At 46.4% G+C, this 25,164-nt stretch overlaps 1 protein-coding gene across 13 annotated transcripts in view; it reads right to left on the reverse strand.

Annotated features, from left to right (window-relative positions):
- The window catches only part of LOC116745842 (disintegrin and metalloproteinase domain-containing protein 21-like), a 32,684-nt gene extending 7,908 nt beyond the window's left edge, over window positions 1-24,776 (reverse strand). For 2 of the 13 annotated variants that reach the window (XR_004347563.1, XR_004347562.1), the window contains exons 1-2: window positions 24,593-24,776; window positions 5,668-7,631 (exon numbers count right to left, since the gene is read on the reverse strand). Coding sequence is in view for 10 of the 13 variants with exons in the window: in XM_032616924.1 (XP_032472815.1) it covers window positions 1,151-2,149 (999 nt within the window). In the remaining 3 variants the exon portion in view is untranslated. Of the gene's footprint in view, window positions 1-5; window positions 7,632-7,900; window positions 8,005-13,267; window positions 13,560-24,592 lie in introns of those variants that run through there. The other 11 variants (XM_032616924.1, XM_032616921.1, XM_032616918.1 and 8 more) reach the window with 11 other exon arrangements.
- Between the last annotated feature and the right edge of the window lie 388 nt (window positions 24,777-25,164).

Here is a 25,164-nt window from a genome sequence, read left to right on the forward strand (position 1 = left end):
AAATAAAATTAAAAAGACTAAGTGTCTGTTATTCATCAGGAATTCCTCAGCTCACAGTCACTGAAAGTGCACTGAAATGCAGATGCAAGAAGGAAGGGAAGGATTAACATTCACAGGACTCCCTCTGAATGCCAGAGTAACTGACAGGCATTTCTACCTAACTTTCTGATGGAATTTCAGTGAATGCTACATTCAGCCTCATCTCCATGTCCCACCTTGGGAAATATGCGCTCCAGAGTGTCCTAGTTTATGCCAGGTGGGAATGGAGCCCACACCACTCTCATCCCACAGACCACAGCCGCCCCAGAAGGAGACAGACAGTGCTGGTTGGGAGGGGCCCTCTATTACCCTGAGCCCACTTTGGGTTTAGAGAAGAAGAGATTAAATAGAGGAAGCGGAAAACCCCAGTGTTCAAGAGCACTGATTTGGAGAAATGTCATGAAGCTGCCCCGAAAGCAGCCCATGAAAATTTTTGTTATTATTGGGACCAGTGAACTCAGGTCAAGGCCCAGCTGCTGACTCAGGTCTCTCTCAGGGCCAAAGTCTCGGGCTCAATCTGCTCTCTTAGAGTTTACAAAATATTAGAGGGCACCAACAAGTGGTTTTTCAAGATTTATTTCGGAGCGCCGATCAGCGACCTATCAAAGAGACCTGGTGTGAGAACATCGGTGCCTCTTGACCGCCCCTGATGTACGGAAACCCGCCGTCATCTCCCGCAGACTTCAAGAACGTGATACTCATCTTTGCCATCTTATTACTGATTTCATCCTATATATTGACATTACTTCTACATTACCAACGGTTGTACAGGGGTCGGGAGGCCGGTTTATAATTTACTTATCACCTATGACACTTCCTTAACTCTGGAGGTCTTGACATTTTTAACACTGGTGGCCACACCAAAGAGGAGTGCAGCTATGAAGGCATAAATGCGACCAAAGACCAGCTTCAAACGTAGGATCGAGGCTTGGCTTGTTTCTACCGAGCGAATTCTCCTTGAACTGGGTCCGCTGTCCATGCTCCCTCCAGGACCTCTCTTTAAGCACAGGGGAGGGAGGCTCCCAGCCTACACGGCAATGGTAATTCCTCCTATTGTTGCAAACTCCTCTATGACTGCGTTTCTTAGGGGGACAGTCATAAGTTATTGCACCTATACGAGCACTGCAGGTGCTATTGAGACAGGAGCGGAGGGGGTGCCACTTCTCACATGACCAACATCAGTTGTTTCTGGGGAATAGTGACGGCCTACTCCCCAACTCCAGACCCCTGAGATCTCTGACTGATGGAATGAAACATGTTCCTGCAACCGGGGAACATGAGTGACATTGCTACACTGCAGCCTTCCACATTTTATGTCTGCTTCTCCACAAGCAGCGTGGTTCAACACCCTGTCATTTCTTGTACGGTGTCCAAATCGATTGGCTTTTCGATTTATTGTATAGCAGACCTCATGAGCGTTAGTAGCGCGTCTTCCAAAGATTTCTCTGCAGTGCATGGTGCGGTCAGTGCAGTTTCCATGATAGCAGTAGCCTTCTTCAGTACAGGGCGCTCCATCCTGCATATAAAAGTCTTCCGGGCATTGACTGGTTGTTCCAAAACAGTACTCTGGAAGATCACGTGTATTTTGGATTGGTCTGCAGAGTGTCCCAGGTTCAGAGTAGATACAGTCTGTACGGCATAGTCCTTCATTACAAGTAGCCCCTTCCACCAACATACAGTCATACTCGCAGCATTTGTTGCTAAAACACTGCTTGAAGGAGCCACGGTCACACTGCTCCCAATCCTCTACTATATAGTTTCCACAACGCGTCTTTATCAGGCTTTCATTAAAATAGCTCACCGTCGTGTTAACTATACAACTGCCCCGTATCACTACTATGTTCCACCAGTGCCCGATGGAACAGTCACTGAAGGCATCTGTCAAGCCTGGGTATTTTGCCATAAGGCAGGTGGTCCTTCGCATGCAATAGCAGTTATCACCGTCATACCACAGACCAAAACTTCTCCCAGTGAGTTGGGTTGACACGATAGCTAATATTAAATAATGTCTGCCTGGATAACCAACGAAGAGCAGGCTACGATCGGTGTTACACACGGTATAAGTCTCTGGCTCAAACTGGCTTGGCCGTGGTCCATCACGGATCACCATCAAGGATGAAGTGCTTTCTATGACTAGTCTGAAATTCTTTGCGTCTCAACGAGCGTGTGCACCACCTGGTACTCTACAGTCATTCATGACAGTAGGACCTCTTTCATTAAGCAGTGCCACTGCGACTAGATAGAACCTTCCAGCAAGACCTTGTTGAAAGGAGTCCACTATACTACACATGTGTACCAGGATTTCCACACACTTAGACACATTGTTGTACACACGATACATTGAATTAGAATACTGAACAAATCCTTTCATAATTCCCTTATGTGCTGCAAACACCCTAGCACCACTCCTGGGGGCTACACTGACATCTGCTTCAGGGAACAGTGGGTGTCTGTCCTCCTTGTGTCCCGGTCCATGTGCAGGTCCTGTTGCACTGGCATCTGCCACTACCTGAGAAACCACATGTTCAAGCCTCTCCGAATCCTTCAGGGGTTTGATTTCATACGCAAGGTCATCCAACTTCATAATACCTTCAAGACCCGCACAGCACGTGTCCACGGTGACCATGGAAAAAGGAATCTCCTCCAGGTAGCCGAGGTAGTATCAATCTGAAGGGATGAAGGGGTAGTCCATCTGCAAGGCGCCTTGGTCATCCTGAGTCATCAGCAGCAGGTGTCCGGGCCAAAATAACTTCTTGTGGCCCCCCAAACGCAGGCTGTAGGAGAGCCAGCCTGGCGTCTAACACCCTTGCCTCGGTGCAACTCCTTCCTGGGTATCACCAACTCCGAAGAGATGTAGCGCCATGAGGGACGGCCTTGAGAGCACTGGACTGGAGCCAGTACTGCCCAGAGTCCAAGCAGCAAGACGGCTGCCCCCCAGAGTGACCTGGCCCTCTGCCAGCCTTGGGGCTCTGCTCAGGGACATCTGCCAATGAGTTAAAAGCAGGATCCCAGAGGAGCCAGGTCTACACCATCTGCTGTGGCCACTTCCTAAAAAGGAGACAGTGACAGAGCAAAAGAGGTCACTGGGTGGGTCTCCTAATGGGATTAGGTAACAGTCCCAGGGCGTGGCAGTGGATAGGTCTGGATATGAACTCAGCCAGGGCTGAGGTGGGAGAGCGGAGGACCACGTCCATGAGTGCTACCGTGGAACTGAGGGCATACGGGGTCAGCATCGTTCCTCAATGCTCTGTAAAACCCTTCAGAGGCCACCATCTGGTGCTCCCTTATTTATCAGATTTTATTTTCCTTGCCCCAGGGGGTGAGGAGAGACCCTGCTCCTGACCACGAGAGCCCCAGGGGTGCGCCCTCTAGTCCTTCTCTGTGGTTCTTTCCTGGACGGCGGTAGGTTCCTCCTGCACATGTGCTGATCCCTTCTCTCTGTTGGTTCCCAATGTGAGAGAACAAATATTTCACTCCTGTGAAATTTTGTACTTGTTTTGAGGGGAGGAAAAAAATCTAGCTATCAGGTCATGATCGGAAGAAAAATTTCATTGTCCTCCAGACTACGAATATTTCCCTTTTAATTTACAAACATAGTCCTGCCGTTTACACCTGATGTGATCGGGGATGGACTTCCAAGGTAGGACACTTACTCCTTGCCTTCTGCCTGCTGTTCTGTATTCCTCCCCACCCCAACTGGGCCTGCTCATCCCTGATGGACCTAACACACCGGCTAATTTTCCCCTCTGAGAGGGCGAGAGTTAGACGCTCGTTCACTTCCACATTAGGGTTTTCGCAGAGCACAGGATGAGGATAACTGACGCATAGAAATCTAATGAAGTTTCCCTCACCCCCTGTGCAGTCCCAGGGCTTCACCCTACGTGCTCCCAGTTCTGCTCTCTCAAACGAATTCCCACGGACCTTCTGAATGTTAATTCTACTCTTTAATTTATACCCTGTACAAGATGATGTACTCTTTTCCCTCTATTCACCATTTAATTACGCTTACACATATGGCTTTTACCTTTCTGCTTCTCATTTCTTTTTTCTTCTCCCATCTTCTATCTGGGCCTGTTTTCATTTTACTGTAAAATTATATCTCACGATCTCCTTTGGTGCCTGTTAGCTGACAATGGACTCTAACTTGTTTTTTCATACCATGTCTTCCATGAAAGTACTTTCTTCAGCATGGAATGCTTTCTTAAGGCCCAGCTGCATAGGTACAGTACTACAGACTTGCACTAATTCCCCCCTCAGAATCCGGAGGCCACAAGCCCTTCTGTCTGCCTACACATCACGATGAGAAGTCTGACTTAACTGCATATCTTAAACCACTTGAAGAGAATCAGACTTTTCCTTCAGAAATGGGATGATGGGATGAGGCCATGTGCCTGTGTGACTCAGGATTTTTCTCTCTTCCCAGGTACCCAGGCTAAGAACCACATTGTACAAAGGCATGAGGGAGAGGTGGTCTCCATGGAGAGGCTCGGCCTCACCTGTGTCGTCCACATGTTCCCAATTTCAGAATATCCCCTGCGGAGGATCCACATTCACCCAGGGAAGGGGCTGGAGCGGCTGCTGTGGCCTGGGCTCAGGGGCACACTCAGGGCAGCATGACCTCCAGTCCTGAGTCAGCATCTCCATGGACACAATCAAGAAGCAAGTGTTCTCACAGCTGTGCAGCTCCAAGGCCAGGAGTGCAGGCAGGTACAGCTGTGCCTGAGACACTGCAGTGCGAGTGCGTGGTGAGCCAGACACAAGCCTCCTCGCGGGGGCAGGTGTGGGGGCTGCGGGTAACAGTCAGGGTCTCCCAGGAGATCTCAGGGCCTCAGAGGGAGGTCAGCGCTGCCGACACAAGGCTGATCGCAGGAGCAGGCGCAGATGGAGGTTCAGGGCTGCTCCCTGCCGGGGTCTGGGGCTTCCTCTCCTTAGAGCAGTCTCCCCCAGCCCACCTCTGCCTCGTGATTCTATGCTTAACTCTAAAACCTCTGAATTAGGAAGATGCACTGCCATAGGAGGAAAACACTCCCGTGCACAGAAGGCGGAGTCCCTTACGACCGTTTACTCCTGTCCATAAATACCGGTTAATTCTCAAACCTTCTGAAGTAAGTTGGCTAAATCCGTACAAGAGGCTCTGCTGCAGTCAACAAGGCGGCACAGCTCAGAGCACAACCAGCCGGCGAGCAGCACCTCCAAGTGCATGATGGGTATCGGGCGGCACCGGCATCGCACACCCAAAGCAAGAGGAGGCAGGCCCTGGCGGGGGCGGTTATCGGCTTGACACCACGCTCACAGCACCAACAGTATTAACAGTGGACATCAAGGCAATGCCTGGTGACACCCATCCCCCACCAAAGCTCCACATAGAAGTTCGGTCTGATGATGCCACAAGCACACAGGAAAGCAATTTGAAAAACTGATCACCTCCATTATTGAGGCGTCTGTTGAGAGCAGGGCAGACCTCTCAAGAACATCAGAAATGCTTTGAGAGCACCAGCAATGGAGACGGATTAGGGTTTTCAATGTGGTTCCTGGGTGTGGGAGGGTTAAGTGTTGTGCTCACAGGCGGGGCTCACGTGGTTTTGATCTCCCACCTGCATCGAAGGAGGGAGAAGCTGTGCTTCTTACCAAATTTCCCAGCAGTGGGCAGAGGAAGAAGAGAGGAGTGAACTTTAAGGTGTCAGCTCTCAAACATCAGAAGATAGAGTAGGATTATTTCTTCCACTTAGCACCTGCAAAAACTAACTGAAAAGAAAGGAGAAAAGGGCCGTTATGGATAGAAAACAATCTGAGTCCTTAGAAAGTGGGGAGAATGATTATATGTTGGTTAGCAATAATAAGAAATGGCAGAAAAGGAGTTCTTCAGTCTCTCCCCACTTCTAAGGACAAGGCTTCCAATAAGAAAATTCCTCTTCAGGCTCAACGGTAAAGTCCACCCCTGGGCTCCAGGAGCTCACAGCTCCCACCGCAGACAGGGCTGAGGTCCCTGGGGAAGGCAGAGCTGTGGTCCGGAAGAAGAGGAGGCTGTGGGTTCTTCTCCTCTGCCTGGTGACACCTCCCCAGGTGTCAGGTGTCACCTGACAAGGGTCGCAGGTGTCAGACACGGGGCTGTGGGGATGGCTGTGGCCACAGGTGACTGACAGCGACTGATTCTCCTTGTTGCCAGGTGTCCTGTCCCAGATGCAGGTACAGGAGTTGGGCCCAGGACTGCACCTTGCACACCCTCTCCCTCACCTGTGCTGTCTCTGGATTCCTCATCCCAACCAGTGGTTATTGCTGGAGCTGGGATCCATCAGCCCTTGGGGTAGGGGCTGCACTGGTCATCAGGAATATGCTAGAAAGATGACACAGCCCCAGCCCCAGCCCCTAGGAGTTAACTCCCCATCTCCAGAGACACACCCAGGAACCAGTTCTCCCTGCAGCTGAGCTCTGTAACCACCGAGGGCATGGCTGCAGACTGTTCGAGGGACACAGGAAGGAGAGGTCAGGGTGAGCCCAGACAGAAACTTCCCTGCAGGGAGACAGGAGGGTCTGGGCTGCAGGTTTCACTGAGGACCATGAGGCAGGGCTGAGGCCCCCAGGGGTGCTCAGGACCCACTGAGCACAGAGACCAGCCACACGAGCAGGTGCGGATGAAGGCGGAGGTTTCCTGCCAGAGCCTGTGGTTCCCTCTGCGTCTCACCATGTCTCGTAGACCCTCTCTACGTTTGTAATTGTTTGCCCACCATAGATCTCTGATTAGAAGCTTCTGCTCTAACACGAGCACACAGTCTCACGTGCGCCAATGCAGAGTCCCACCTACGGAGCCAGTAATGACTGCTCATGGCCACCAGAAGCAGGGATGTGAGGAGGCCTGAGGAAGCTGGTTGCTGCTTTCCTATCAGACTGGGAGAACAGACCTCAATAGAAATCCTAGACAAGGACAGTCTTTGCTGTCCTGGTCCCAGCCAGACGGAGCCTAAGGCTGGGCGAGTCCCTGAGAGAAGCTGATGGATTTTCAATCTAACCTTCCTCTCACCAGACTCGACGCTGAACAGTGAACACTGATCAGGCTGTCTCTTCTTCTGTGAATCAGTTTTCTTTCTCCTTCATCTTTTTGTCCCCAAACCCTTTCTCCTTCCACTCTCTGAAAAGGGGTCATGACCTTTCTGTGGTCTAAACCCCAGGGGCAGACCCTTTACCTGGAGCTTAGGTGTGGCCCAGGCTGTGGCTCCTGCAGGCACCTGGGAAGGTGTGATGGGACTTTAGACTTGCTGTGGACCAGGACGTGCTGCTGCCCTTTGCACGCGCACCCGCTGGGGAAGCTAAGTGGACACGAGTACTCAAGGCAGTGATGCTTGTTTAGACACAACGGGATGTGGAGTTTGAACTTGTCCTGATCAAACTCTTGTGGGGTCACCACCCTGACCTGTGGCTTCCAGCAGAGCCTGATGGACACTCCGCTGTGCTGGGAGGTCTGGAGGATGGAGGCTGTGCGGCCGGTTGGAGACATACAACCTTCTTGGGACCAGACGTCAGGACAGCCAGGCTGGAAATCTGGAGTAGTAGATGAAGCTGCTGTCCACTGTGGAACTGCATCTTCTTCAGGTCTGCTGTGATTGAACCAAGCCCAAGCAGGTTATTTAGGATAATATTTCTAGGTTAGAGTAAAATGATGGTAGAATTTAACAACATCTACAAAATACCTTCGGGATAACACCTGGATTAGGGATTGACTGAATAACTGGAGAGGGAGCCCAGGCTAGCTGACACATAAAACTGACCATCGCCGTTGTTATTTTGTATTTTATATTTGCCTAAAGAAGCAGGTTCATATTATCAACAACTATGCTAAGGTATTCTTTCAGTTATTTCAGGTCACCTGAAAGCAGTCATCGGGAATGGATCCCATCTGTGTGGAATTTGCTTTCAGGAAAGTACGGTTGTGACGCTGAGAGTGATGTCAGCCCTGATGCAGCTCTGACCCTGAGTGACAGAGAGAGAAGTGAGATTGGATGGGACACCAAGTGTCCTTCAGTCCAAGGAGGGACCAGCTGCAGGACACCAAGGAGTTCTCTGGATTCAGGAGCACGAGGTCTAGTCTCAGGGACAGGGCAGGTGCAGTGGTCCTGGCAATAGATACCCTGGACAACAAATAACCCCATCTTCTCATTTATAATAAACTACTGGGCCATTGTCCAGAAATTGTCCCCTTTGGTGTAAAAGTATCTGGGAATCTCTTGCCTCAAAGATACGTAAAACATAAATCAAAATGACACATATTTCCATGTATGCTAAGACCTACAATGCCTTACTAGGGCAGTATTTATTTCCTTTGGAGTTATAGACTTTACTAATAGTAACTAAACTACGCATTTTCTTTTCAGTACACACAGTGTAGGGTCTTGGAACGTCATTCAATAGAACCATCATGGCCCTGATAGGTCCTAGACGGATGTTTGATATTAGAAACATAACACTCTTCTCAAATAATTCCTTTCCAAATTCCAGTCTGGCACATAATCCGCTGAATGTTTCTCTCCCTTTCCCCATGGCTTGATTTATTTTTTAATATATTTTACTATCTTTCCCCCATACCAAAAGGGTTGGACACCAGATCTAGGGCACATACTCTCCTGGAAGCACTAACCATAACCTGTCCTACAGGGCAGGTGGCTCATTTGATACAGGACCCTATATGCCCACAAACAACAACAGTAACAGAGACCGGTCAAGCACAGCTCACTTCATCCTGATGATTGCTGATCTAATTAGTAACGGTCTAGTTGTTTTCAGTAAATTACAATTGGAAGCCCACTCTGCCACAGAGACACTGCTTCAAACAACCATGGCAAATGCTGAGACCCACATCCACTGCAACAGGAACTCACTTGGAGGTTCTCCAGTCCACATCCCAGATGATACCCATCCAACTCAAGACCTTCCCATTGGTGATGACTTCATCCCGGATGCTAAATCCTGAGCCCCAGTAAAGCCTGTGGACGTTCCCTCTTAAAACACAAATGATGAACACAGAACCTTTACTGCTTTTCTTCTTTTGATATTGGGATTTCTATTATGTGTCTGGGCTCACCCTCTGCTTAGACCACAACCCTGGTGTAATCCTTGCTCTCTGCCAAAATGTACACCCCTGTTTTCCCAAGATTAAAGCAAAGTCTGGAAGACATTACTCCTATCTGTGCCATTCTGAAAATTAATGGGGCTTTTTAGCAAATGGAACAACTGGATATCCACATGCAAAAAAGTGAATCTTGGCAAAGACCTTATAGTCTTCACAGAACTTTACTGAAAATGGTTCACAGAACTGAATGTAAAATTCAAAACTCTAAAACCTCCATGAGATAACACAGGAGAAAACCTAGATGATTTGGGGTAGAATGAATGATGACTTTTTAGGATCCATAAAATAAATCTTTGATAAGCTAGATTCTAATAAATTTTAAAACTTCTGCTCTGTGGAAGACAATGTCACGACAATGAGAATACAAGCCACAGCCTAGGATAAATTATTTGTAACAGATTCATCTGGTAAAGTACTGTTACCCAATTATACAAAGAACACTTGAAACTCAACAATATGAAAACAGAAAACCTGATTAAAAAGTGGACCAAAGGGACTTCCCTGGTGGCGCAGTGGTTAAGAACCCGCCTGCCAATGCAGGGGACACGGGTTCGAGCCCTGGTGCCACGGAGCAACTAAGCCCGTGCGCCACAACTACTAAGCCTGCGCTCTAGAGCTCTCGTGCCACAACTACTGAGCCCATGTGCCACAACTACTGAAGCCCATACACCTAGAACCTGTGCTCTGCAACAAGAGAAGCCACTGCAATGAGAAGCCTGCGCACCGCATCGAAGAGTAGCCCCACTCACCGCAACCAGAGAAAGCTCGCACACAGCAACAAAGACCCAACACAGCCAAAAATTTAAAAAAGATTAAAAAAAATTTATTTAAAAAAAAATGGGTGGCTTCCCTGGCGGCGCAGTGGTTGAGAGTCCGCTTGCCGATGCAGGGGACACGGGATCGTGCCCCGGTTTGGGAAGGTCCCACGTGCCGCGGAGCGGCTGGGCCCGTGAGCCACGGCCGCTGAGCCTGCGCGTCCGGAGCCTGTGCTCCGCAACGGGAGAGGCCACAGCAGTGAGAGGCCCGCGTACAGCAAAAAAAAAAAAAAAAAAAAAAATGGGTCAAAGACCTGAATAGAAACTTCACCAACAGAGATAAACAGATAGCAAATGAGCATATGAGAAGAAGCTCTGCTTCACATGTGATCAGGGAAATGCAAAGTAAAACCATGATGTGATGACTATACACAATTATTCAAACAGCCAAAATCTGGAACATGGACCACACTACATGCCGGCAAGGCTGATAAACTGTCATGACACATCACAATTACCTGCCACATGCCGGCAAGGCTGTAGAAGGAAAGGAACTCATTCACCGCTTGTTGTAACGCAAGACGGTGCATCCACTTTGGGAGACATTTTAGCAGTTTCTATGAAAGGAAACATGCTCTTACCATATGACCCAGCAATCGTACACCTTGGTATTTACCCAAAGACATAGAAAACATCGGTCCACGTGACAACCTGCACACAAATGTTTATATCAGCTTTATTCATGGTTGACAAAACTTGGAGGCAACCAAGATGTCCTACAGTAAGTGAACAGATAAATAAACTGTGGTGCATCCAAACAATAGAATATTATTTGGCAATAAAAGAATGAAAAGACATGGAAGAGGCATGCATATTACTAAGTAAAAGAAGTCAATCCGAAAAGGCTTCATACTGTAAGCTTTTAACTTTGTGATATTCTGGAAAACACACAAAACTATGGAGACAGTAAAAAGATCAGTGATTGTGTAGAGTTCGGGAAGAGGAAGATGGATGAACAGGTGAAGTCAGAGGACTTTTAAGGCAGGGAAATACTCCTTATCATTCCTTAATACTGGACACACGTCATACATTTCTAAAGTCACGTGATACGTACAAGAGTGAACCCTAAGGTAAGCTATGGACTTCGGGTAATTGCCATGTGTCGTGACAGTTTATCAGCTATAATAAATGTGCCATCTGAGGGTAGTGATGATGGTGGAGGTTGTGCATGTGGGGGGTCAGTATGTATATGGGATAGCTCTGTACTGCCCCCCATTATGCTGTAAACCTAAAACTGCTCTCAAAAAAATAAAGTCTTTATTTAAAGAAAATAATGGATGAGGCTGCCCTCTAGAGCCCACGGGCCACAACTACCGAAACCCGCACACCTAGAGCCCATGCTCTGCAACAAGAGAAGCCACTGCAATGAGAAGCCTGCACACCACAGCAAAGAGTAGCCCCCGCTCACCACAACTAGAGAAAGCCCGCGCGCAGCAACGAAGACCCAGCGCAGCCAAAAATATAAATAAATGAATGAATGAATGAATGTTTGCAGGGGGCAGAAGTTTAAAAAAGAAAGAAAATAATGGACATAAATGTTGTCTCCAGGAAGCACCGGCCTCCTTTCAGTCTACACCTTGACCCCTGTGGAGGAGGACCACCCGCTCCTACTACAGCCTTGGCTGTACACAAACACTGCTACCTTTGCATAAACCTACTTACAGTTCATACTCTCAAAGGGCATAACTTCTGGACCCGTCTCCTTGACCTGAGCATATTCTAATACTCTTCACAACTCCGCCCAGGTACTGTTAGAGAGCCCCAAGACTTCAAATCTATTTTCCTGGCTAATGCCATACAAATGGGGACTTGGTGATGAGCCAGTTTACAAGGAATCTTTATATTTTTACTTGTGTTTGTTCTTCCTACTCTCATAGTAAAATGTTTTATTCCATTTAGAGTGACTTCTGCCATATTCTCCGAAAGTCACTCGCCCAAAGTTCCCTTAATTTGAAGCCAGAGCACTGCAGGGACAACTGTAGCAACTATATTTTCCTATTTCTGTATTCTCAATGTTCTGATTTGGGGGGCCTTGATCTTGCACAGACTGCCCTTCCTGGGCTGCAAATTCCCGCAGGTATCAGACACCTTCCTGCAGGTGTACCTCTGATATACAAGCCACCAATCCAGAGCACATCTCTATTTTCTGTCTCTCTTACAAGCTCTCACACACCTTTCCACATTCCTCCTGAGCTGGATCACCCCAGGGCCAGGTCTCAGACAACCGGGGACCGCACATGCCCAAGAGCCTGACAAAATTATTCAAGCTATCCAGTGCTAATTTTACTCAGCTTACCTACCCTGCCTCATCCATTCCAAAACCCCAATCAGGTCTCTGGTGCATGTCCAGCCCCCTCTTCTGTCTCCTGACCAACCCCAGTGCCTCCCTGAGTGGCCCCTGTATGGTGTGTGCCCCCTGTTTCTAGGGATCTGTGAGTGTAAACTGACAATCACTTCCACGTCCATGTGTCTCACCATACCTGATGAAAACAAATCTGGCTACATTTTAACACACACATACATACACACACAGGTTTTTATGTATATTTTAGCAGAAAACATACTTTGACAAGTTAAAAAAAATAACAGATGAATAATGTTTCATTTTCTTTTTGAAAGAGAATTTCTGATACCGTTTTTATTTATTAAATGCCTTTCCTTCGTTTAAGTTTTTTAAGTATTCATGAGTCACATATCTCTATTTTCTTTCTCCCTAAAATTAGGAAACATTTTTGTGCAACTAATAAGGTCAAGCTCCCCGGTCATAATTTTTTGTGAATCAGGTGGGTAATCAGAAGGGAACAAGTCCCACCCTGACACCACCGCAGAAACCCTGTGAGAATCACAGGTTAGAGACACGGGATAACTGCCTCACTGAGATTTAATCATAAGAATATATAAGACCCCTCTCCCCCAGATGACTAGCGCAGTGCTGACGCTCCAGGATAACACTAGTGGATGAAAGCTGTAAGTGCTACAAGACACAGACCCTCCAAGGACGAGAACTTAGGGATGCCCAGAGACCACAGTGAGACAAAGTCCAGAACAGGAGATCAGGTTGAAGCCTCTGACACCTGCAGCTTACAGACCAAACTCAGGACCCTCGCTCATCAGCCTCAGTCTGTTCTTCTCTCTTTCCTTAGTGTTCTGTGACAAAGTTTCCCTCCTCCTCCAGGAGTTTTTGGTGGACCCAGGTGTAATCACAATCCGGGTTCCACCGGAGACGTAGAAGACGACGCAGGTTTCCCACAGTTGGCGCAGTTGTGGGTGATTAAGCAGTGGGTCTATGTACCTGTCAGATGCTGGGGTCTTAGGTCCACAGGACAGGCGGTCAAGAGGAAAGATGGCCAGCAGGATTGAGCCCGAGGATGGGGAAACTTCTGGTGATGAGGTGTCCTGCAAAAGCCAGGGCATCCCTCACGGAGCTGACCTAGCTCATCTTCCTGCTACTGTCCCACCCACCTGGTGACCCGGTAGAACAGCATCACCTGAGTCAGCTGACAACAACGCTGCTTCTTCCTCCTCAGACTTCTCAGGGTCTTCCTTCCTGCAGGAGGGGTCTCTGGGGTCCCTCAGGTGCAGCACTATGAGTGAGAAATGTTGTGACTGTTCCCCACTTCTGACAGTGTGGGGCAAGCCTGTACCCTTCCCATGGGGCAACTGCAGTGTCCAGATTCTTCAAGAACAGGCAAACCCAACATGCACGCACACTCCAGTCTCCACTTTACTGTGTTTGCTTTTGTTTGTCAAAGGAAGTCACACACTCAAGCCTAGGGTCAGTGTGTGTCAGGGCACGGAGGGCACTGCCCATGTGCTAGTTATAGAAAAGAAGAAATTTCAAGTGCATTACTATGATAATTAACCACTGTGTGTTTGTGTGTGTGTGTGTGTCTGTATTATTGGAATATTAGATGTTATGTGTGCATTGAGATCCATGGCTTCTATGTGCAGGTGTTCTCTGACATAATATTAAACCAGAGGAGCCCAAAGGAAATGAGAGGAACACCCAAAGCCCCTGATTGACTCACACGACTGTCAACTGTATCAATGCATCTGCCACCTCCAGGTGGCAGATTGAAACCACCCTTGTGGTTTCATAAAATCCTTGCTTGGGGTCTCCCTGTAAAGTATGTGGGTTTAGTAAGGCCGATTCACTATTTCAAGAGATGATGTAGAAAGAATATGGTGTCACTGTAAAAGGATTCTGAAGGCAAGGCACAGCCATTGAATACTGGACTAGAGATACTGAGGTAAATACAATGTGAGACCAGGCAGGGTCCTTCCCTGCAGGGTGGTACTGGGGGTGCTCAGGACCCACCCAGCACAGGATTGCAGTCCCAGGAGAAGATGCAGAAGGAACTGAGGAGTGGTTTCCTCTCAGGGACTGAGTCTTCTCTTTTCGGCTAAAACAAATCTAAATTAAGAGTTGTTAAGGACTGCTTACTCCTGTGTGATTAATATTGGATTCTATTGGGAACACATACCCAACTCAATAAGGCAATGAGAACTGTGTTTAACAGGTAAATTTGTAGGCCTTCTAGATATCCTAATTCTTAGAAGTGGAAAACAGGATTTTTTTAATCCAATGGTTGCACAGTTTGGGGAGACAGTCTGACCCTAGGAGTAACATTTAGTTATCAAAGCTCAGAACATGTTCAGGTTGTTTCCCTGTCATTCAAAGGTGGGTTCATAAAGAGAAGCATGGGGGTTCCCTGGTGGCGCAGTGGTTGAGAGTTCACCTGCCGATGCAAGGGACACGGGTTCGTGCCCCGGTCCGGGAAGATCCCACATGCCACGGAGCGGCTGGGCCCGTGAGCCATGGCCGCTGAGCCTGCGCATCCAGAGCCTGTGCTCCACAACGGGAGAGGCCACAACAGTGAGAGGCCCGCGTACCGGGAAAAAAAAAAAAGAGAGAGAGAGAGAAAGGCATGTCCTGTGGGGCTTCTTTCTCAGTTTGAAGAACTCTGCACAGAGGTCAAGGATGTGATGGGGGACGCATATTCTCAGACGAGGATTAGGACTTGGGCCTTGGCATCCCACTGAGTATGGCCCATGGGATATCCATCTTTCCTTGGCTAGACAGGCGCTGGATATGAAATATTCTGCCTCATCAATGGGCAAATAAGTTGAGATACCCTAGGTGAAATATGGGTATGTCTTGCCCTGAGAGCATCATCCAACAACCACGTAGCATCCTCCACAGAAGTCTCTCAGCCCTCACCACAGGCTGGACTGGCAGGGTCCTCTTCTGGCACCAGTGGCTACGTGGAAGGAACTGCCCAGTCCCTGGGCTGAAACCTCCTGAGTATGTCAGAAACCCCGAGGGAGAGGTTGGCTGTGCTGGGGCTGAGGAGGTGACAGAGATGTTTAGGTTGAAGGTGCCTCAGAAAATGGGTTTAAGTCATTGAAATTACCCAATAGGTATGAGTATTCACTAATTATTTTGGAAATTTTCCATAAACCAATCACCATATGAGCAAAATTCAGAGACTGGAAAATGGTTCAAATAAATAAAGCTGATATAAGCACTCCCATGAAGGCATTTGTGTGAACATAAATTTTTTTTTTTTATTGGCTATGATGGGTCTTCGTTGCCGTGCGTGGGCTTTCTCTAGTTGAGGCAAGTGAGGGCTACTCTTCGTTGTGGTGCATGAGCTCATTGCAGTGGCTTCTCTTGCTGTGGAGCACGGGCTCTAGGCGTGCGGGCTTCACTAGTTGTGGCACGCGGGCTCAGCAGTTGTGGCTCGCGGGCTCTAGAGCGCAGGCTCAGTAGCTGTGGCGCACGGGCTTAGTTGCTCCGCAGCACGTGGGATCCTCCCGGCCCAGGGCTCAAACCCGTGTCCCCTGCATTGGCAGACAGATTCTTAACCACCGTGCCACCAGAAAAGTCCAAACATAAAATTTTAAATCAGTTGGGTAAGTACTTTGTAGCCCACTCCTCAGTCACATGGTAAGTGTATGTTTAACTCCATAAGAAACTGTTAAAATGTCTTCCAAGTTCGTAATGCTCCACTTCCTGCCAGAATTTGATTTTTTGCATGGGTTTATTCAGAATCTACCCTCCTTATAACAGAACATACTTGGAAATATTGGCCATGTAACCAAGGCTTTGACTGGACTGTCATATTCTAGAGTGATGTGTATAAAATCAGATGTGTCCTGAGAGTTCAAGACACTAAAGTTGATTTTTATTGCCAATGGTTACAAAGACATCTCAGGATAACTGGCCTGCATCCTGGCTCATGTGGTACCCAGCCTTACAGGAAAGTAAGGAAAGGCACTTCTTGATAGGACCAGGAACCTTAGAATATTTTATAGAAGAGATAATGATGACAGAAGAGAGGAATTCACCCAAATCTATAGCTACTGCATATGAGGTCTGGTGGTAAGTTCTTGGCATGTCTTCCTAACCTCAAGAGGCTTTTAAGACTACAACCTGAGATTCCTTAAGAAAAATTCAACCAAAACATACTAAAATGTTCATGTGGTCAGTGATCATTCTTGCTGAACATGTGTGAATAGTCAGGCCAAATCTAATTAGAACAGATGAATTTTGTAAAAGAGGATAACCTTACTTTGTTAAGGTTTGATCACAAGTAGGGTGACTATATGGAGAGATTTTATGTTTCAGCAGAAAACCACAGCCAGTCCTATTGGGTTATCAGAATCCAGCCCAGTTAATTTTCTGAGAAGGTATTTATCTACCTGTAAATTTGTCTTGATCCTGCCATTTCTCATATTTAGTTGGCCCTTAACAAATTCTCACCTCTTGTAGCAGCCTTCACTATCTGGCTACGTCTCTCCAAAGTAATGTTCCGAATTTTATCCCACCCTCCAGAATTCACATCATGAAGAACCAAAACGTGACTACCCAGATCCTCACTGTGACTCTAAGTTGTCTGTAGCTGATCTTCCCCCCAGTACCTAATGAAGCCGTGTGAGCTGATGCAGGACACAAAGAAACTTCAGAAGATGGCATGCGAATAACCTTGGTGCCTGGAGCTGCTGCTGTGTAGGCTCCTGTGTGGTTCACCTAATTTCTGCACCTTTTAGTCTCTGCTCCAGGAAATACCATGACTGTGGACAATCTTATCAAAATCCCTCTGATGTCTACGCCACCACCTGGAACATTCAGTAAATCCATCCAAGAAATCCATCAGACTGGCACTGATGTTGGCACTCCACCATCTAAAGATATTCTGTGCCAAATGTCTAGAAATTTTCTTGATTAGCTGCACTCTGGACTAAGAAATTGTCATTTCCAGTCTGCCTCAACCATTAATCTTTTTTTTAACATCTTTATTGGAGTATAATTGCTTTATGATGGTGTGTTGTTAGTTTCTGCTTTATAACAAAGTGAATCAGTTATACATATACATATGTTCCCACATCTCTTCCCTCCTGCGTCTCCCTCCCTCCCACCTTCCCTATCCCACCCCTCTAGGTGGTCACAAAGCACCCAGCTGATCTCCCTGTGCTATGCGGCTGCTTCCCACTAGCTATCAATTTTACGTTTGGTAGTGTATATATGTCCATGCCACTCTCTCACTTTGTCCCAGCTTACCCTTCCCCCTCCCCATATCCTCAAGTCCATTCTCTAGTAGGTCTGTGTCTTTATTCCCGTCTTGCCCCTAAGTTCTTCAAGACCTTTTTTTCCCCTTAGATTCCATATATATGTGTTAGCATACGGTATTTGTTTTTCTCTTTCTGACTTGCTTCACTCTGTATGACAGACTCTAGGTCCATCCACCTCACTACAAATAACTCAGTTTCGTTTCTTTTTATGGCTGAGTAGTATTCCATTGTATACATGTGCCACATCTTCTTTATCCATTCATCTGTTGATGGACACTTAGGTTGCTTCCATGTCCTGGCTATTGTAAACAGAGCTGCAATGAACACTTTGGTACATTACTCTTTTTTTTTTTTTTTTTTTTTTTTGCAGCACACGGGCCTCTCACTGTTGCGGCGCACAGGCTCCGGACGCACAGGCTCAGCAGCCGTGGCTCACAGGCCCAGCCGCTCCGCAGCATGTGGGATCTTCCAGGACCGGGGCACGAACCTGTGTCCCCTGCATCGGCAGGCGGACTCTCAACCACTGTGCCACCAGGGAAGCCCCTGAGGGTTGTCTTTTGGTGTTGTTTAGGGTTTCCTTTGCTGTGCAAAAGCTTTTAATGGTGAAAAACTGAAACCATTTCCACTAAGATCAGGAACAAGACAAGGTTGCCCACTCTCACCACTATTATTCAACATAGTTTTGGAAGTTTTAGCCACAGCAATCAGAGAGGAAAAAGAAATAAAAGGAATCCAAACTGGAAAAGAAGAAGTAAAGCTGTCACTGTTTGCAGATGACATGATACTATACATAGAGAATCCTAAAGATGCTACCAGAAAATTACTAGAGCTAATCAATGAATTTGGTAAAGTAGCAGGATACAAAATTAATGCACAGAAATCTTTGGCATTCCTATACACTAATGACGAAAAATCTGAAAGTGAAATTAAGAAAACACTCCCATTTACCATTGCAACAAGAAGAATAAAATATCTAGGAATGAACCTACCTAAGGAGACAAAAGACCTGTATGCAGAAAATTATAAGACACTGATGAAAGAAATTAAAGATGATACAAATAGATGGAGAGATATACCATGTTCTTGGATTGGAAGAATCAACGTTGTGAAAATGAATCTACTACCCAAAGCAATCTACAGATTCAATGCAATCCCTATCAAACTACCACTGGCATTTTTCACAGAACTAGAACAAGAAACTTTCACAATTTGTATGGAAACACAGAAGACCCCGAATAGCCAAAGCAATCTTGAGAACGAAAAACGGAGCTGGAGTAATCAGGCTCCCTGACTTCAGACTATACTACAAAGCTACGGTAATCAAGACAGTATGGTACTGGCACAAAAACAGAAATATAGATCAATGGAACAGGATAGAAAGCCCAGAGATAAACCCACACACATATGGTCGCCTTATCTTTGATAACAGAGGCAAGAATATACAGTGGAGAAAAGACAGCCTCTTCAATAAGTGGTGCTGGGAAAACTGGACAGGTACATGTAAAAGAATGAAATTAGAACACTCCCTAACACCACACATGAAAACAAACTCAAAATGGATTAAAGACCTAAATGTAAGGCCAGACACTATCAAACTCTTAGAGGAGAACACAGGCAGAACCCTCTATGACATAAATCACAGCAAGATCCTTTTTGACCCACCTCCTAGAGAAATGGAAATAAAAACAAAGCTCAACCATTAATCTTTGCTTTTATTTTACTCTCTTGATAATCCCCCTTATTGCAGGCTTAAAGGCTCACACCACCATACAAACAATATCCTCTACTATAAGCTCTCAACACACAGTACAGGAGGCCCTTAACAATCAAAAACCCACTGAACAAGAAATGGACATCTATTGTACAGAGGAAAGAAGAATGCCTCTTCTTACCTTGAGCCAGAAAGGGGGATTGACAAAGACTCCCTCCTTGATCAAACTTTAGTGACGCTCCTCTGAACTCCCTTCTTGAGGACACCTCAACCTTGGCCTGCCTTTAGTAAGACTCCTGCTAAGTCAATTTACTGAGAATTTCTCCACCCTTGATATGTGATCAAATTCCTGATCTTCCACCTTTGAGATAGAAGACCTTGACTGCATTTGGCAAGAACCTCTTAAGCCAGTTTAAGAAGATCCTCTGACCTTTGTTACCTCCTATAAGTGAGTTTACATCTGATCGCTCTGCCAGTTGGTATAAATCCCCACTTGTCCCTGTTGTATTTGGAGTTTAGTCCAGTCTTCCTCGTGTTGCAGTAGTATTGAATAAAGTCTCACTTGCTATTTTTATAAGTTTTATAATTTGTTGTTCTTTAACCCAAGTTCTTTGCTTTCAAATTACACTGGTGGGGCAGGCATAGGATAGAGTTTCCCATTCCCCAAGCAAAAAAGGAAAATGATGTAAACAAGGTGTCAAGCAAGTCAGAAAGAAACAGAGCAAATTCTATTGGATTTTAAGATAAGAAAAAAAAATGTATTGGCTCTATCAAGGAGGAAGACATTTTCCTCTACGTTTCTAGGTCCTTCTGGCTGGTCTAAAAATTAAATTGACATGAAACAGATTAAAAGGAAAAATTCAAATAAACACTCAATAATATGTATACATGGGAGAGACCCAGGAAACCTGAGTAACTCACCTTAAATAAGGTCATCTTAAGGTAAAGACTAAAGAGCAGGTTGGGGTTAGCGGTTTGGGACTTCAAAGGGGAAGAAGGCAATTCACATGAAAATGGAAAAGTAGATGTTTGATAAATAAATGTTTGCTGGGCCAGTGGAGACAATGGGACACAGAGTGGACTCTGATCTCTAGGCCCTGCTGAGTCTCCTGGCCCCCACACCACCACACCTAGCCCATGTTTTTTGCACATATTTCTGCTGACAGCTCTATTTTGGTAACAGGTCCTCTATAGGTTGCTAAGGGGGAGGTCAAAATTTCTTCCTGACTCTTCTGTTCTTAAAAAGAATAACCTTAATTTAATCCTCAAGACAATGAGACACACTGGGGTGGCAAATTTTGCTCCCTTTCATCTGCATGCTCTGTCCTCTGGGCCCACCTGTCTGTGACCCTGGCACCTCAGCCTGTGCCCTCTGAACACTGGGTGGCAGTAGCAACCAAGCGAGCCACTCCGTCTGTCCCTGTCCTCAACTCAGTCTTTCTCTACTTCATCCCATTTGGTTATTTCAGTCCAGAGGAACATTGTGTCTGCTACTGTCAGACTCTCAAAACCCTTCTTGGCCTTCTGTGTAATTCATGAGATTCAGGTCATCAGACAAGAGGATCCTCCACAGGCCTTTCCTGTATGACCACATAGCTATTCCTGGTTCTGCTGAGATGGCTGACTGTATGAATCACATGCACCAACCCTTTAGCAAAAGCTTTTCCAGGCACACCCTTGGCTCTATTTCAAAAGTAGGTTATCTGGATAGACTGAGATGTTTCCAAAACTTCAGGATTTCTTTCTGCTTTTCTTAATAATTGTCTCTTCAGTTTACTTTCTCTTCTCATAACTGCAAGCATCAAGAAGAAATCAGGCCATACTTTCTTCAATAGTTTGCTTAGAAATCTCTTCAGCTAAACATCCAAAATCATCACACTCAAGTTCTAATTTGTACACGCAACCTAACACTATTCAGAAAAGTTTTCTGCCACTTTATTACAAGATTCACCTTTCCACATGTTTTCAATGGCATGTTCTCCATTGCCATCTGAGATATCACCAACATTCATGTGTTTATGCTTATATATGTACTTCTAAGAATACAGAAGCTTTCTCTCAGCTTTCCTCTTTCATTTCTGATCCCTCACCATAATCTCCATCAATGTACATTTTCTACCAACAGGTCTTCCAATCTATCTGAGCTTTTCCTATTAAGCACACCAACACCAGCCTCTTTTCATTACGCAAATCTAAAAATATTTCCACATGTGTAGGTAAGTGTTAAGCAGCCTTCCTCTTCCTGATACCAAAATCTTTATTATTTTCTAGGGCTGCCATATGAAATACCACACACTGAGCAGCTGTACGCGATAGAAATTTATTATCTCACAGATCTGGAGGCTTGAAGGAAATGAGATGTGTCGGCCAAGTCGATTTGACATGTTGGCCAAGTCAAACATAATTGTCCCTCACAGCCCTGTCTGTCAAGCCTCTCTCTGTGGCTTGACAATGACCAGATACAATCCAGAAAGTGAAAAGACAGCCCACATAATGGAAGAAAATATTTCCACATTATATATCTGACGAGTCTTTCTTTATCCAGTGTATATCAAGAACTTTCATAACTCATCAACAAAAACAAACAACCCAATTTTAAATATGGACAGAGGACTTAAATGGACCCTTGTTTGCACAAGACATGAAAATGGTCAACAAGCAGATGACAAGACAGGAGGGAAATGCAAATTAAAACCACATGCAATAACTCCTTCACACACTCTAAAATGGTCATCATCAAGAGAATTAAAAATAACAAATGTTGGCAACAATGCAGAGAAACTGGAACCTTTAAACATGACTTGTGGAAATGGAAAAGGGTGCAACCTATGTTTGCAATATGAATGTACAATTACCATATGGTTCAACACCTCCACTCCTAGATAGAGACCCCAAAGAACTGAAAACAGGTGTACATATATATTGATAGCCGCACAAGAGCCAAAAGGAAGAAACAATGCAAACGTCCATCAGTGGGTAAATGGATAAACATAATGGGGTTGGTCCATAAACCGCCATGTTATTCTGGCATGAAAGGAATAAAGTGAAATGGTGCAGCCCCTGTGGAAGACAGGATGGCAGCTCCTCAGAAAGGTAAACACAGAATTAACACATGATCCATCAATTCCACATCAGGGTATATACCCAAAAGACTAAAAGCAGGGACTGGAAGAGATAAGGGTACACCCATACTCACAGCAGCATTAATCACAATAGCAAAAGGTGGAAGCGATCCAAGTGTCCATTGATGGACGAGTGGATAAACTAAATGTGGTATACACACAGAAGAATGTCATTCGGCCTTAAAAATTAAGGAACTTCTGACACGTGCTACAACATATATGAGGCTTGAAGTCATTAAGATAAGTGAAATAGGGCTTCCCTGGTGGCGCAGTGGTTGAGAGTCCGCCTGCCGATGCAGGGGACACGGGTTCGTGCCCCGGTCCGGGAGGATCCCACATGCCGGGAAGCGGCTGGGCCCGTGAGCCATGGCCGCTGAGCCTGCGCGTCCGGAGCCTGTGCTCCGCAACGGGAGAGGCCACACAGTGAGAGGCCCGCGTACAGCAAAAAAAAAAAAAAAAAAAAGATAAGTGAAATAACTCCGTCACAAAAGGACAAAAATGATATGATTCCACTTATATGAGGTACCCAGAAAAGTCAAATTCAGAGAGAGAAAGTAGAATGTGGTTCCCCTCAGGGGCTGAGGGGAATTCGTGTTTAACGGCTACAGAGTTTCACCGGTGAAAACTGAAAAGATCTGAATGTGGATGGTGAGGATGTTTGTACAACAATGTGAGTGTGGTTAATGCCATAGAATGGTGTACTTAAAATAGTTTCAATGGTAAATGATCGATACATTTAATCACGCACACACAAAATAAATGAAGTACTGATACCTGTGACAATACAGAAAAGCCACCCAGATCATACTCGTCTTGTGTGCTTTAAATCCATCAGGGTTGTGAAGATGAGGGAAAGTATCAGTAATTGTTCCAGAAAAAGAAACCTGGATCAGAATGGGAAAAGACATTCGCCTAGAGCTGGAGCAGCTGGTGAAAGCTGAAGTGGGCCTGTGGATTGGACTGTAACGTGGAAACCATCATAATTTCCTCATTTGGAGGTTACGTGGTGGTTCCCTGGAAGGGGGGCCCCGTTTTGGGTAAAATGCACTGGAGTATTTTGTGTTCAGTGGCTAAAGCAGCAAAGCAAGGAAGTCTGGGTAATCTGAGTGTGCAGACACACAGTACCTTGTTCTGCTATTACAAGTTTCTGTAGGTTTGGAGTTACTGCAAAGTCAATAACTTTCCGAAACACCATGTCAAGACCACACCAGAAAGGCAGAGAAAATATTACACTTCCTTATGGAGGCCAAGCCTTAACCCAGATCCACAAAGTCAAGAACCTAACTGCCCTTATAGGAGTCCACATGGAATTGACAGGCACTGCGGGAAGATTCTAGTAGGAGACACTGTGTCTTTGGTGTTGTGGATGACCTAAATATGACAGAAACAGTGGAATTTTCGAGTTCCAGTTTTCTACATCGCTCTACCAAAAAACTATTAGAAATAATAAATGAACTCAGTGAAGTTACAAAATCAATACACAGAAAATCAACTGCATTTCTAAACACTAATCACAAACCATCAGAAAGAGGGAAAAAACGAAAGCTATTTACAATTCCATCAAAAAGCACAAAATACCTAGAATAAATTTAACGAAGGACATGAAAGACCCGCACACTGAAAACTTGAAGAAACTGAAGACACAGTCAATGGAAAGATACCCCGTGCTCATGGAACGCAAGAATTCATCGTGTTAAAACGTCCATTCTTCCCAAAGCAATGTACACAGTGAGCGTAACTCCTGCCGAAATTCCAGTGGTAGTTTCCACAGAAACGGAGCAAATCCTCCTAACATCTGGGTGGCGCCGCAAAGGACCCCGAAGCGACCCTGAGCAAGGAGAACGGGCTGGCGGCATCTCGCTCCCTGACTCCACACTCCGCGGAGAAGCTACAGTCCCCAAACAGTGCGGAACTGGCACAAAGCCAGGCGCACGGTCCCGAGGGACGGGACGCAGAGCCCAGAACCCACCCCGCACGCGTGGGGCCGTTCATTTATGACAAAGGGGCCAAGGACACACCGAGGGGAAGGGCAGGCCCCGCAATAAATGGTGCTGGGAAAACTGGACACCCCATCCACATGCTGGCTACACAGCACGCCGAAGTGACTAAAAACCCAGCTTCGCACACCAAGCCCTTCCTGGGTCGCATGAACACGCACCCCCGTCGGCCGTCAGTCGCCCACAGGAAGCTTCTCCCCACTTCTTCTCACCTTTTCCTCCCGGCGTCGCCTGGGTCCTCAGGAAACCCAGCTTCCGTCAGCGTGGACACAGGCCTGCGTCGTCCTGAAACCGAAACCCCAGCGAGTCCTAAGGGGACTGAATTGCTGTCAGCAGAGACGCTGAGCCGGGCGTCCCAGCCGAAGCCTCGGCGGTGCCTGAGGAGACACAACAACTCTCAGCTGCAGGCAGGGAGGGGGAACACGCATGCGCCCTGGGTCGGAGAGGCCATCTCAGCACCACCGTGTGGTCAGTGTAGGAACTGCAGGCCGCGCATCCCTCATAGTTCACAGGACACAGCGCTCCCTGCAGGCAGAACTGCGGAACCCATCCAACTTTGGGCGTTCACTGACACGGAGACCGTGTCCCATAACTTCTCCAAAAATAGTTAAGGAACCGTTAACTGGAAACCGTATGACATGAAATGGAGGTAGACACGAACTTTACAACTTACGCCAACTCATTCAAAATTATTCTTAGACACATTTAAAAGGCACAACTTCAAAATTATAGAAGAAAACATAGGAGAAAATCTACATGAACTTGTGTTTGGTTAGGTAGATCG

The sequence above is a fragment of the Phocoena sinus genome, chromosome 20, assembly GCF_008692025.1.
Source record: "Phocoena sinus isolate mPhoSin1 chromosome 20, mPhoSin1.pri, whole genome shotgun sequence".
Taxonomy (NCBI): Eukaryota; Metazoa; Chordata; class Mammalia; order Artiodactyla; family Phocoenidae; genus Phocoena; species Phocoena sinus.